The sequence below is a fragment of the Anneissia japonica genome, unplaced genomic scaffold, assembly GCF_011630105.1.
Source record: "Anneissia japonica isolate Jap-2015-1 unplaced genomic scaffold, ASM1163010v1 scaffold287754_len4335492_cov202, whole genome shotgun sequence".
Classification (NCBI taxonomy): Eukaryota; Metazoa; Echinodermata; class Crinoidea; order Comatulida; family Comatulidae; genus Anneissia; species Anneissia japonica.
The window spans coordinates 3692337-3704765 of NW_022705543.1; the positions used below are offsets into that span (position 1 = coordinate 3692337).

At 33.8% G+C, this 12429-nt stretch overlaps 2 protein-coding genes across 2 annotated transcripts in view; one reads left to right on the forward strand and one right to left on the reverse strand.

The window, feature by feature from the left end:
- The first annotated feature begins 764 nt into the window (after nucleotides 1-764).
- LOC117105680 (CDK2-associated and cullin domain-containing protein 1-like) lies at nucleotides 765-6961 on the forward strand. The gene is made up of 9 exons (XM_033246904.1): nucleotides 765-939; nucleotides 1970-2093; nucleotides 2908-3019; nucleotides 3456-3551; nucleotides 4022-4124; nucleotides 4586-4675; nucleotides 5680-5821; nucleotides 6357-6400; nucleotides 6628-6961. The coding sequence occupies exons 1-9, from the start codon at nucleotides 849-851 to the stop codon at nucleotides 6657-6659; spliced, it is 834 nt and encodes a 277-aa protein (XP_033102795.1). The 5' UTR covers nucleotides 765-848; the 3' UTR covers nucleotides 6660-6961.
- Nucleotides 6962-7544: 583 nt separating this feature from the next.
- Nucleotides 7545-12429, reverse strand: part of LOC117105679 (ankyrin-3-like) — a 7560-nt gene continuing 2675 nt past the window's right edge. Inside the window, exon 5 of the mRNA XM_033246903.1 lies at nucleotides 7545-11783. Coding sequence (XP_033102794.1) covers nucleotides 11299-11783 — 485 coding nt within the window. The 3' untranslated portion in view covers nucleotides 7545-11298. The remainder of the gene's footprint in view (nucleotides 11784-12429) is intronic.

Below are 12429 nucleotides of genomic sequence, written 5' to 3' on the forward strand. Positions count from 1 at the left end.
CCTCAGTCACATGATCTTACAGTATTGGGTGATTTAGTGTGGTGGACAAGCAAAATAATCTAACGTTTCTTCATCTGCAAGGGTAATAGTGTTTCGCAAACCAATTTTTAATTAATTCTGCTTTCAATTTGTGTAGTCCAACGTAACAAGCCGTTCTTTAACATGCACTTAAGTTTTCTTACTTTACTTTGATAATGATCGCGCTGTTTCATTCATCTGTTGAATTAATAGTATTTGCTAAATTATCAATTTATTCATTTTTAATCTGTTTCATTCGTTTCTTAATTTCTTTCTGTTTAATTTTCTGCTTTCTAATATGTGATCTATCATAAGCCACAGAATTCTTAATTTCGTTATATAATCCCTTTCTTTCAATAGACAGTCGGCATACTATGGGATCGTTGTGGTCTTATGACCTGTTCGTCTGACAGTACCAAATGTTCGCTTTGCGGAGATTTTAATGTATTCACATATTCGCTCAATTCTTTTCTTAAGATACCCATCTTTATATCTATGCGATGCCGGCGCATTATATTTTTCATTAAGTTACCCGTAAACAAAAATTGGAACTGTGATCGTTTGAATCCATGTTTCATTGGAAGTTGATAATATATGTGATGTATTTAAATGAGTTTAAAATGTTTTATGCAGGTGTTTTCGTATTACGTAGCGAGCAGACTCTTATAGGCCTACTTATTTACAACAAAAGAAACTAAGCGAGGGCTTAAGCATAACATACAACCAATTTTAAATCGCGCCCTCAACGAAACAAAGGACATAATATCAACATTTTGTAAGACGGTTGTTTTGCCTATTATTGTATTTTAGAGTTATTTTCTGTAGTTACAATGGAAGGAACAGATGAAGTCTCTACCACATCGGGTTCAATATACATAAAGTCACCAGCACAGACAACCTCTCCGTTATTGAGACCCGCAGGTAAGCATTAATTATAAGTTTTGGCTAGGCCATCATTGACCTCCGCGTGTAGGCTTTAGACCCCAATGAATGAGTGACTGGGGTCGGGCTCGTGATGCAGTAAATGCTACGTTTTAGGATTAAATATGAATTCCTTGGGCCTAGGTCTAGGCGAAAACGAGTAATTTAGGCGTGGTCTATGTGCTAAGTATTACATGTTACAGGAACCGTAGGGTTTATGTAATTTATTTTATTTTATTTAAATAATAAGTTTTTTTAGTTATAATTAATATATTTTAACAGAATGAACTACTACTATCTGACTCAGTTGTTTGCATGATAGTGAAAATGTTACCTTTCAGAAAGCTTGAACTCAGACAAACGAAGACTCTAAAAGGTAACATTTTCACTATGATATATTTTATTCTTATATTTTATATTTGATATACTGACTGTATGAATTAAGCCAAGGCATAGGCCTAGATGGAAGGCTAAGTCTAAATTAAAATGTTGAATTTAAAATACAGAACCACCACCCACACACACACATGTTCACAGATACAGGAAGTTTCATTGTTATATACAAAGGATTGCACACTAGGCCTAGTCAATGCCTTACAAATTTTTTTTAAGAACTTTTTTGTTCAAACAATTATTGATTCTCACCTTTTAGTGACCTCATTATCAAATTACCACCTGTTTTATCTTAGGTTGACCCTCAAATTTTGCATCACAACCAATCAAGGGTGAAGAGTATCAGTATGATTACTATATTTTATTTTATGATTACTGTACTTTATTTTATTTTTAATGTTTTCAAATATGATTGAAATTATGAATTGCATGCCTTTCAAATGATATTATTCTTGTTTTATTTATTGAGTGAGTGGGTCTTTGTATTGTATAGTAACCCTTTGTTGGCTACCCTTTAAAAATAAAATTGAAAATAATGCATTTTATATCAAAATTTGTATAAGTAGCATTGTATAAGTGCATCCCTACATCAGTCTATCCATTTTTTTTATATTACATAATATTTTTTTTACAACAGCATTAGGTGCCATAACACAAGAGGATTACCAGCAGCAATACTGGCCCATACTTGACAATGCTGTGCGTCAGTTACTAGCCAACTCCGGTAGCTATGTACCAATATCATATGAACAAATGTACAGGTAAGATGACAACTAATTTATACTTTTTAGATTTTAATTCATAATTGTTATTTTATGTTATGACTTCTCTTTTTTCATAATATATTCCAGTCTTTGCTTTCTTTTTTATTGTTTTTTTATTCAGTTATTTTCTTTTGATTTTTAATGTATGCAGTTGAGTAAGTTCATAATGTTACTTGTGACAAATGTCAATGTAATTTTGCCACTGAATATTGCATTCTGGGATGCATATTGGCATTCTCCAATTTAATACAGGTTGATTGATTTATTGATTGACTGATTGATTGATTGATTTGAAGTTTGGAAGTTTCTTTGCCAGCTCTATAAATGCGAGTTAAATGGTCGAGCGGTTAAGGCAGGGGCGCTGAAAAATGCAGATATAATATCGGCGCTGGTTCAAACAGCACACTTGCGTATGGTTCTGGAGGTGGAACAGTTTTTCTCGGATAAGGACTATAAACTGTAGGCCCAGTGTATACAGTTGGCTCATGTGCACTATAAAAGAACCCAGTACATCTTTCAAGACGAGTAAGGTTTTTACCTTAGTGTGCTGGTCAATCTCACAGCCCCTGTCACTGTAGTCTCATCCAGATGCTGAAATAAGTGTTGATGAGTAACTGAATAGAACTAGTCAGATGTGACTCATCTGAGGGTGACTTGTGTATTTTGAACTGTAATGTGTTATTCCAGGGTTTTGTGTCTGCAATAAAAACTGCAAACAAACAAAAGAATTAATGTTGTATTTTGGTATTATAAATTATCTGATGTATATATTATGTAATTTATTAACCACATATTTATTCTTTCATTGCAGTTGTGTTTATAAATGTGTTTGTCAACAACATTCAGAAAAGATGTATGAAGATTTGTTTCAGTTGATCAAAGAACACCTGTCCTCAATCCATTGTGAATTACAAGACCTTCATGTAAGGAAAATAAATGCAATTATTGATTAAATGAATTATGTCAACAATGATGCATATTAAATCTATTATGTTAGAAATTACTTGGAATTAATCATCATACTTTTATAATATTTATAATATTTGTTAATATGACAGACTTCTGTGATAACAATATTTATATAACAATTTATTTATTTATTTATTTCAACAATATGTTGTGAGGGTGGTCCATCCAGGCAGAGCTGATCAATTGGGACCCTTAAAAATGAATAAGAATAAAAGATAAAAATCAAACTACATCTTTAACTGAACAAATTAACAAATGGCAATATAATAATAATGTTACATTATTGTTAATATAAAATATAATATAATTGGTACTTAAAATATGACATGAAGATCACAGTGTGCAATGACATTCAAGCTTGTAATAATTGCAAAATGTATTTGTGTACAGCAATCCAATCCTGACTATTTCCTTGAGCGTTTCCACCAAGCTATGCAAAAGTACAATTATTCCTTGAAAGGCATAGTCCCAATTTTCAATTATATGGTAAGAAAATTTGATTATTTATTACAATAATTTTTAAAATTTGGTTTAGATGAGGATGATTATATATGGGATTCTATTAATCTGCTTATGACGCTTGGGAGAGCGGTTGCATTTGAGTGTAACAGTAGGGAGAAAGGTTGCATTTGAGTGTAATTTAGGGAGAGGGGTTCCATTTGAGTGTAACTCAGGGAGAGGGATTGCATTTGAGTGTAACTTAAGGGGAGTGGTTGCATTTGAGTGTAACTTTGGGAGAGGGGTTGCATTTGAGTGCAAGAAAAATGCTGTCTATATGCAAGGCTTGAACCCACAGCTTTGAAATTGGAAGGCAGGTACCTTCACCACCAAACCATAGATATCCATTTCTCTTGTCTTGGATATTATTTTTCCGTGATTTTCACACCGATCCCAGTCATTTGACATAAATATCAGTCTAGGTTATTAATGATTGTACACATTTTTTGCTTTTACAGAATAGATTTTATGTTACGCACAAATTGAATACAGACCTGCATCTAGAACTTACAAATCTGTTTACAGTCTATATAGTACAATCTCAGGCCAGACAGGTGATAAGTAAGTATACATGCATACATGAGTAATAACATGTTTTGATAAACATTGTTTCATTTACTATGTGCTATCAGTGTAAGTGAGCTGCTAGGGAGCAGCATAGTCCAGTTGCCTTAAAACTGGTGGTAGCCATTCTGTGCACTGAACCATTAAGATCCATGGATAACCTTGGTCTTCAGTTCCCATTGCTGCTCTCATCTTTCAGCTAAGAAGGTTAGAATCATTTAAACAGTTGGTCCTGTGTGCCATATGGCTCATGTCTATGTTAAAGAATGCAGGTTGTGATCTTCAGAACACAATGATTGTCTCCTGATGTGCTGCCCAGTAATCACCAGATGACAGAAGAACCCAATAGAAATAAGGTTTCAGACTTATGTGAGTTATCCTTGATGTTCACAGCAAGTAAACCCAAATGTTGTAATTTTTCTTGTCCTAATATTTTAATACTTTCTTTATATTTTCAGGGCTACTTGAAGAGGCTCAGAGCAGACCATTTGCAGTAAAGCCCGCCACAGCCGCAGGCATCATCAAAGGCCTATACTCATTAAATCCAGGTAATTCATGGCCTAACATAGGTTAAAGATTTCCCACACGAATAAAATATACGAGTGGTACTGGGTAAAGACAACTTGATTTCTTGCTTCAAACAAGTTATCCATTCGTAGAAGTCTTATGATGATAAGCCTATCCAAATAGTGACATTTAAAGGTAGGGACCAGGACATACCTCCGACTTAGAAGAATGTTAGAATGTTAAATGTAGACACAATGTATACATGGAGTCTAACTTTAGAACACAAAAAGGTGCAAATTTAAAAATAAGCTTATCATAATGAATGTATGTGTAATTATAACCTGTTAACTGTGAATAAGAAAAATGCAAAATTTAGAAGAATAAAGGAAGAAGGAAGAATAGGAAACTTGAAGTGGCTGAACCAAAAATCTACATTAATAATCATTTTGTTATTATTACATTACATTTTTTGTAAAATAAATTGTATATGGTCTAGGCACTAATCATCAGAGGTCTAGGTGCCAGCAGCTTACACGTTTCACACATTGAGTCCAAGATCAATAGTGATATGTTAAACCCTAAAATATTTTCTTCAGCATTTTATATTCTAAACCTAAGCAGTATAAATTGATATACACGCTGTTTGTTGTATAATTAGGTACTAATGAAAATCAACATTCTCTAAATTGCAACCAACAGAAACAATATATAAATATTGTAATCTAACTACAGTATTATAAGAACATCAGAAATGCAACCAAATATTAGGTGTAAAGTTTATATTTAAATTTATTTATTTAAATTGCTTTTGCATAAAGTGTGTCCTGATTGATTTGTTGACTGTTCTGATTACCGACTGGGTTGAAATAATTTTCATTTTCTTAAGTAAATAAATATTACGAATATGCAGTTGACATGTGAATACTGTTAAATTTGTTACATCTACTACAACTGCTATTGCTGCTACTGCTGCTACTTCTAGTTGTCACATTCATGAACAATAAGCCACACCCCCACTTATCACTTTACTGGTTTGTTTCACTAGAGTTTGCAACATTGAATCCAAAGCTGTTCGCAAAATACATTCCAAATGTCCTGCCACCAACACGAATTGAAGACTTGCCAATGTACGCGGAGGAAGCTCAACTCCTGCAACAGGATCTCCAGGAAGAGCAAGGCTTCTCAAGGTATCAGTGCTAAGCTTCTTTTTAAAGGAACAGTCCGACATGTTACTTGGTACTGTAACTTCATTGAGCCCGCATTTATCTTTCTATGCCTACCGTAAAACTTCTAATAATAACCCATTACTCTATTAGTAACGCCCCCTAGAGCTAGATTTAGACACGATAACGACACTACGACATGTCATCGCATATTTTGTATTATTCAACACTGCGCGCATCAGCATTTTGTCGTCGTGTCGTAATTGTGTCTAGTGTAAATGTAGCTCAATAGTAACCAATTCTGGAAGTTATTCTGTAATAATAAACCACTACTCTAATAATATCCCATGGAGTAGTTTGAACTGCATATGCCTGTATCAAGGTCAGTGAGCATAAACAAACATACACACAACATAGGTTTACCTAGATTGACCTTAAATACAGGCATGCGCATTTCAAATTATGAATTGGCTTATTAGTAGCTAATTATCAAGTATTGATAATTACATTATCATGATTTTTATCTTGGAATTTAATTAATTTGTCATTATTTTTGTAGGATACCTCAAGATAGGAAACGATCAAGTGAACAAGCCCTATTAAGTAAGTGCTTATGTTATAGTTGTACTCTATAAATCTCTGTATGCATCTGTCTGTCTGTTATACTATGTTTTTTTTTTAGAATGAAGTCTATTTGTATACAGTATAGTAATTGTATCTGTGACAAGACAAGGATTGTTAAAATCTGGAACTGTGATGCCCTATCGGATTTAAAGTTTTGTTCTTTATTGCAACATTGTCAATTTATTTATTATATTGTTTTATTTCAGGTTCATTACCCATCATGCAGGAGAACACCTGAAGATTATTGAAAGTTCAAGGGTAAATTTACTTGCAGGTCAAGGGTCACTGAACCATTACGAGGCCTAAAAAAAATGTGCTGGAATATTTATCAACCAAAGAGAGAGAGGGAGTTGTTACCTGTTCATGTGAAATTTGTCTTTCATGTAATTTAACACAAGCGCTATTTTATTTGAAATTGTGATTTGAGATTACAGTGATTTTTAAAAAATACTCATGATTATCATTTTAGTAGGTTTTAATTGTTAAAATTTTTCCAACAAGAGTTAAATTGAGTATTTGAATTAAAACTGTTTTAATTAATCAAAGTGGCATACTCAGGAGTCGGTTCAATTGACATGTGTGAAGTACATCCAGTGACAGCCAATTAATGGGCTGAGAGGTCAGGATTTTCACATTAACAGGCCTATGAATATATATTTTTACTCCAATTAAATAATTTAATAATCACCAACTTACGAGAATGCTAATTGAAGTTTGAAGTCTTTTATTAGGATAATTGACGTTAATTTTAACTAAGTACGTACAGGCAATTCTTTTTTTTTTTTTTTTTTCTTGAGCATATATCCTTGCAGTTCATATTTTATCTGAAATCCTTTTCTGGAAAAAAAGAGTTAAATTGAGTATTTGAATTAAAACTGTTTTAATTAATCAAAGTGGCATACTCAGGAGTCGGTTCAATTGACATGTGTGAAGTACATCCAGTGACAGCCAATTAATGGGCTGAGAGGTCAGGATTTTCACATTAACAGGCCTATGAATATATATTTTTACTCCAATTAAATAATTTAATAATCACCAACTTACGAGAATGCTAATTGAAGTTTGAAGTCTTTTATTAGGATAATTGACGTTAATTTTAACTAAGTACGTACAGGCAATTCTGTTTTTTTTTTTTTTTTCTTGAGCATATATCCTTGCAGTTCATATTTTATCTGAAATCCTTTTCTGGAAAAATATTTATTAATGTTAACAATTATAATTGAATCAATAGAATGAAAAATCTATTTCCATGTTATTAGTATTCTCACCCATGGGCCTAAAAAACCTTTTGAATTTGTGTACTTAGATTTTAGCTTTCCTTAATACTGAACATCTCAGGCACTAGAAAATATATTTGTACTGATGCATACAGGGGAAAGTCTACCAAGATGACACTTGGCATGGAACGACTACTATAGTTAAATGGCTTGGATGCAAGTAAAAGCAAGACACATTGAATACTATTTTTACCATGATACTTAACCAAAGTCTCAAAAGCCTAAATGAGGCTGGCCATTGCAAAAGCAGAGTACAGTATTGTCCCTAACTGTAAACTAATTAGCATAGCAGTATTGTATACTTTAGTACAGAGAAGCTATAATACTTTTACTCATAACTTGCAGTGGTAAGTGGATGCCAGTAAATGACCCATCATTTTTAAGCTTACAAATTAGAGAATAAGGAGCTTATCAAAAAGTAAATTTTATTTTTTTTGGTGACTGATGCTGTTTTTTGAGATGGCAAGACTCAAATGTAATTTCTATAAATAGATGTTTGTTTCCAGAGGAAAAATGACCTCAACATCTATGACCTGTTGGTTAGAAATGGCTGTCGTGCCATCTGAGGAGTGCAGTAATTTGTAGTAATTAACATCACTCATTAGAAAGCTTTTAATCATGATCATGTTCTGGTAATTTCAGAAATTGATGATGTACAGTACTTTTTTTAATATAAAATCCGCCTTTATCTTACATGCGGTGAATAGGGGAGGATTATTTGTATCTCTAAATTATATACAGTACATGTATACATGAAATTTGTCTAATCATGACCACCACGCTGCCGGGCAGTTAATAACAGGATGCAGAGCTTATCTGTGTGTAGAAGGATGAATTTATATTTATTGTGAGCCAATCAAAAATTTGAAAATCAATTGTAAAGATACTGCTTTTGTTATTGGAGATCAAGTACAATGTTCATAAATTTCGCGAATTAAGCAACTTTTGTTTTCTAATATCAAATCCAGCAAACCATAGCAAAGAGAAACAAAGTACATTTGTTCTTCATTAGAATTCAGAAAGTATTAAATGGTCTAGGTTCATATGACATCACAGTGCATTAAAACGTTGGCAGGCATGTCTATCTACTACAAGGCTTACAGGCTGCATGACAGCCAATCATAATATGCTAACTAAAGGATGTTGACATTTTTTGATAATTGCGGATGATTGTAGCTTCACAAAAGTGTGACATGATGTAGAACTGTCAGTGATTTATGTAAGAAATGCTTGGTTCAAACTGAACAAGCAATACTACTACACCTAAGCGTAGTAACACTGTATCTTGTGTGAACAATATGCCAACTAAAGATGTGGACATTTTTTGACAGTTATGGATGATAAATAATGTGATGTAGAACTGGCAAGTTAAAATAAGTGATGCAAGTCAGTGATCTAAACTTAGTTCACACTGAACAAGCATTACTATCTAGTAACACCTCAGTGATTCTAAATTGCTTGTGTGAACCCAACCTTATAGGACTTGCCTGTTGTAAATTACAGTAATCTACTAGTATGGCTAGGTTACATTAATTTAATGTTTCAACAAAGTTATGTTTACTATCATTTTGAACATTTTGTAAATTTTGTAGATAGGTTTCAACAGGGTGACATAAAAATAAAACTTAAAAAATACTGTACTGTTGTCTTTCACTTTATTGTTGGACAATTTTTTTACACGTGAGGAGGAACAATGAGACACTCATATTTTGCAGATAAATATATAAAGCACTATTTTATACAGTATATCACTGTTACACAACCAATGGGTCACAAAAAATGTATGATTGGTCGCATATTCTCTTCAGATCATGAAAACTACACGTAGTAATATGAACGGCGACAAACGAAATCCAATTACAGTAAACAAAAGTGCAATTAAAGTGTGGCATTACTTAGTAATGCTTTAAACTTGCACAGTTTCATCTTGGTACTATCAAAACATTTGTACTTCAGGTATGACAACTTGAAAGTGTTAGTTTCGTTCATTTCACTACGTTTGGCTTTTAGCTGAAGATTATAACAATAAAATATTTTCTCGTCAATTAAATTTGTGTCTTTGAATAATTCATAACTTTTCTTTAAATCTCTAACTTATTGAAAGATTTGCAAACATGTGGTTTTGTTAAATGAATAATTTAAAGTTATACAGAATTTTCATTTTTAGGGTTTTTTTTATTTTAAATTGATTTTGTGGGTAATAGAATCTTGTAATCGATTGCCAAAAGAATCAAGTGGGTGGTTCTTATACCCTCTATCCCACGCGCATATAATTGACAGACGTGATTTATAAAAAAATAAATAATACCACATTCAAACATTTTACCACGAGATTCAGATGAGATATTTGGCCTTCGTTGAATTGTGTCTCAGTGCCTGACATTTAATTTGGGTTATGGGTTAAAAAGGTTGCAGAATAGGGCAGTATACAGTATTATTATCTTCCATACTGTGCATAATTGCACTATAGGGTACTTGCATTATAGTTTATAAATAGGCATTGATACCACAAGCAGTCTCAAGATCCTTATTTCTACTATTGATAAAAACTTTTTAATTGTTTGTTTTTATAAACATATTTTTTAATATAGTATATGATTTGGAGAAACAATAAGAAAGAAATTTTAAAAATTAAGCATCACTTCTAAAGTCTTGTTTAGTGCAGCTTAGCAACAATATACCAAAATCATACTGTAAATTCAAAGAATTTGCCATCTTTTTTTAGTCCCAGAAGTCTCTCTGAAGTATTGCTAGGCAACCATAAACAATAATTTAAAAGTAAATATCAAAATATTAGACTGGAAAGATCTGTACATGTTTTTGTTGACCTGGACTGTTTATAGGCTCCTATTTGCCCAGGTATGGCTTGACATTGTAGATATTCATGAGATTGTGTCAGGAATATTTTTGCAGCCCCTTGATTTGGAATTTCCTCGGACTGTGGAGACCACATAGCTTCATATATGCAATCCTGTGACTTGCATGATCAAACAACCAATCAATTACTTTTGAGACAGTCAAAGCAAAGAGTATATAACTGCAAGAGGTTCGACTCGCATAGTTTTGTTGGAACGTAATCCTATTTCAAAAAGTAATGCCACAAAGGGGCATGTCCTTAAAAGACGAGTTTTGAACTCTATTCGAAACCAGATTTAAATTCTGATATTGCAACCCCTATCTCCTGGCAGTATTTTTAATGTTCCATTGCGTGCATACAAAATCAGGGCAGTTGGATTCTTGTAGTTCTATAATCTTTGGTCAAAACAAGAAAGAACTGCAGTATAATATAGATAACTGACTTGTTGAGGGCCTACAGTGATATACACATTATTGTTGATTATATATAGCACCTCTTTCAGGCACAATAGCAAGCTTTTGATTTGCGTGATGACACAACGCTAGAACGGATTTACCCATGCAAGACCGTCCTACATTCTCTGCACAACATAGATTCGGCTAAAATCCACATGAGAACTTAACATTCTCGCATGCACAGATGACTTCTTAGTGATGTCATTACGTTCTACGTCCTACCGCATCGTGCAATAGAAAGCTCCCTAATAACAACTCATTGCACGTATATTGCGTATTTATCTACACTTAATACTTCAACAGAAGATAGTCCTTTAGTGTATCTGGTATACCAAGTGTATATATCTTGTTAAGTCTCTTTGGCCCGATGCATTTTCTAATAGTGAAGCGGCAACAATGTTGTAGTAATCGCGGTTTGCTATTTAATTTTGACAGTCGCTGTAACCGCTGATCCGTTATTTTGCGAGGAACATTCCTGAGACAAAAGGATGTACGGGGTGCTTGTCCCGGCCATAATAGCCCTGCGACTACCTGACAATTTGACAGGTCAAAGTACATTGATGTTCGTATGATTGCTTCTAAGACTTCTTCGGTCTCGGCACACAGCACCTCGTGCTGTAGAAGTGTTCTATGATTGTACCAGATGTTAACGTCTGCACCGTACCGCACCAGCAGTACAGCGGCAGCTGTTTGTCTAGGGCATCGTCGGAACGCAGCATCTGCTAAGGAATTCTCATTAAGGCAAAATGTCACCAGATGAAGTGCTTTCAATCCTGAAAATAATTCAACAAAAAAATTAATTCAAGAACAAAAAAATATATAATTCAGATCATAGAAGTTACAGTATAACTCTTAACGTCGGTTCATACTATCAAATTTGATGTGACAAATAAATGTGACATGCCCCTGTATGGACACATCACACAAATCTGATAGTGTTGACAGTGCATGTGACAAATTTGTGTGATGTGCCCATATATAGTCATGATGATGCCATATTACATCTATATATTTGTCACATAAAATTTAGTAGCGTGAACAGGGCTAAAAGCACTGTCACACTAACAAATTTGTGTCATGTGTCCATACAAGGGCATGTCACATTCTATTTGCCACATCAAATTTGATAGTGTGAACTGGGCTAAAAGCACTGTCACACTAACAAATCTGTGTGATGTGTCCATACAAGGGCATGTCACATTCTACAGTATTTGTCACATCAAATTACACAAATCAATCGTGATGTTGGTAGTCTATGAGTGAGATACTTACCTGGATAACCTTCCCTCCCTTCCTACCCTCGCCGTGATCGTGTCGATCTTTAGGGACGCAACCAGCAGCGAACCCTGAGATCGAGTGGACGCCTAAGCTGCCCAATCTAGAGCCGCCGCAAACTTAGTCGGGGGCCAGCGCGCACAA

Bases quoted from the DNA above. Each gene is read 5' to 3' on its own strand.
- LOC117105680 (XM_033246904.1), top strand. From the start codon at position 849: ATGGAAGGAACAGATGAAGTCTCTACCACATCGGGTTCAATATACATA. The intron at 4,125-4,585 runs GTAAGTATACAT...TTATATTTTCAG, and splicing joins TCAGGCCAGACAGGTGATAA to GGCTACTTGAAGAGGCTCAG. The intron at 4,676-5,679 runs GTAATTCATGGC...TTGTTTCACTAG, and splicing joins CCTATACTCATTAAATCCAG to AGTTTGCAACATTGAATCCA.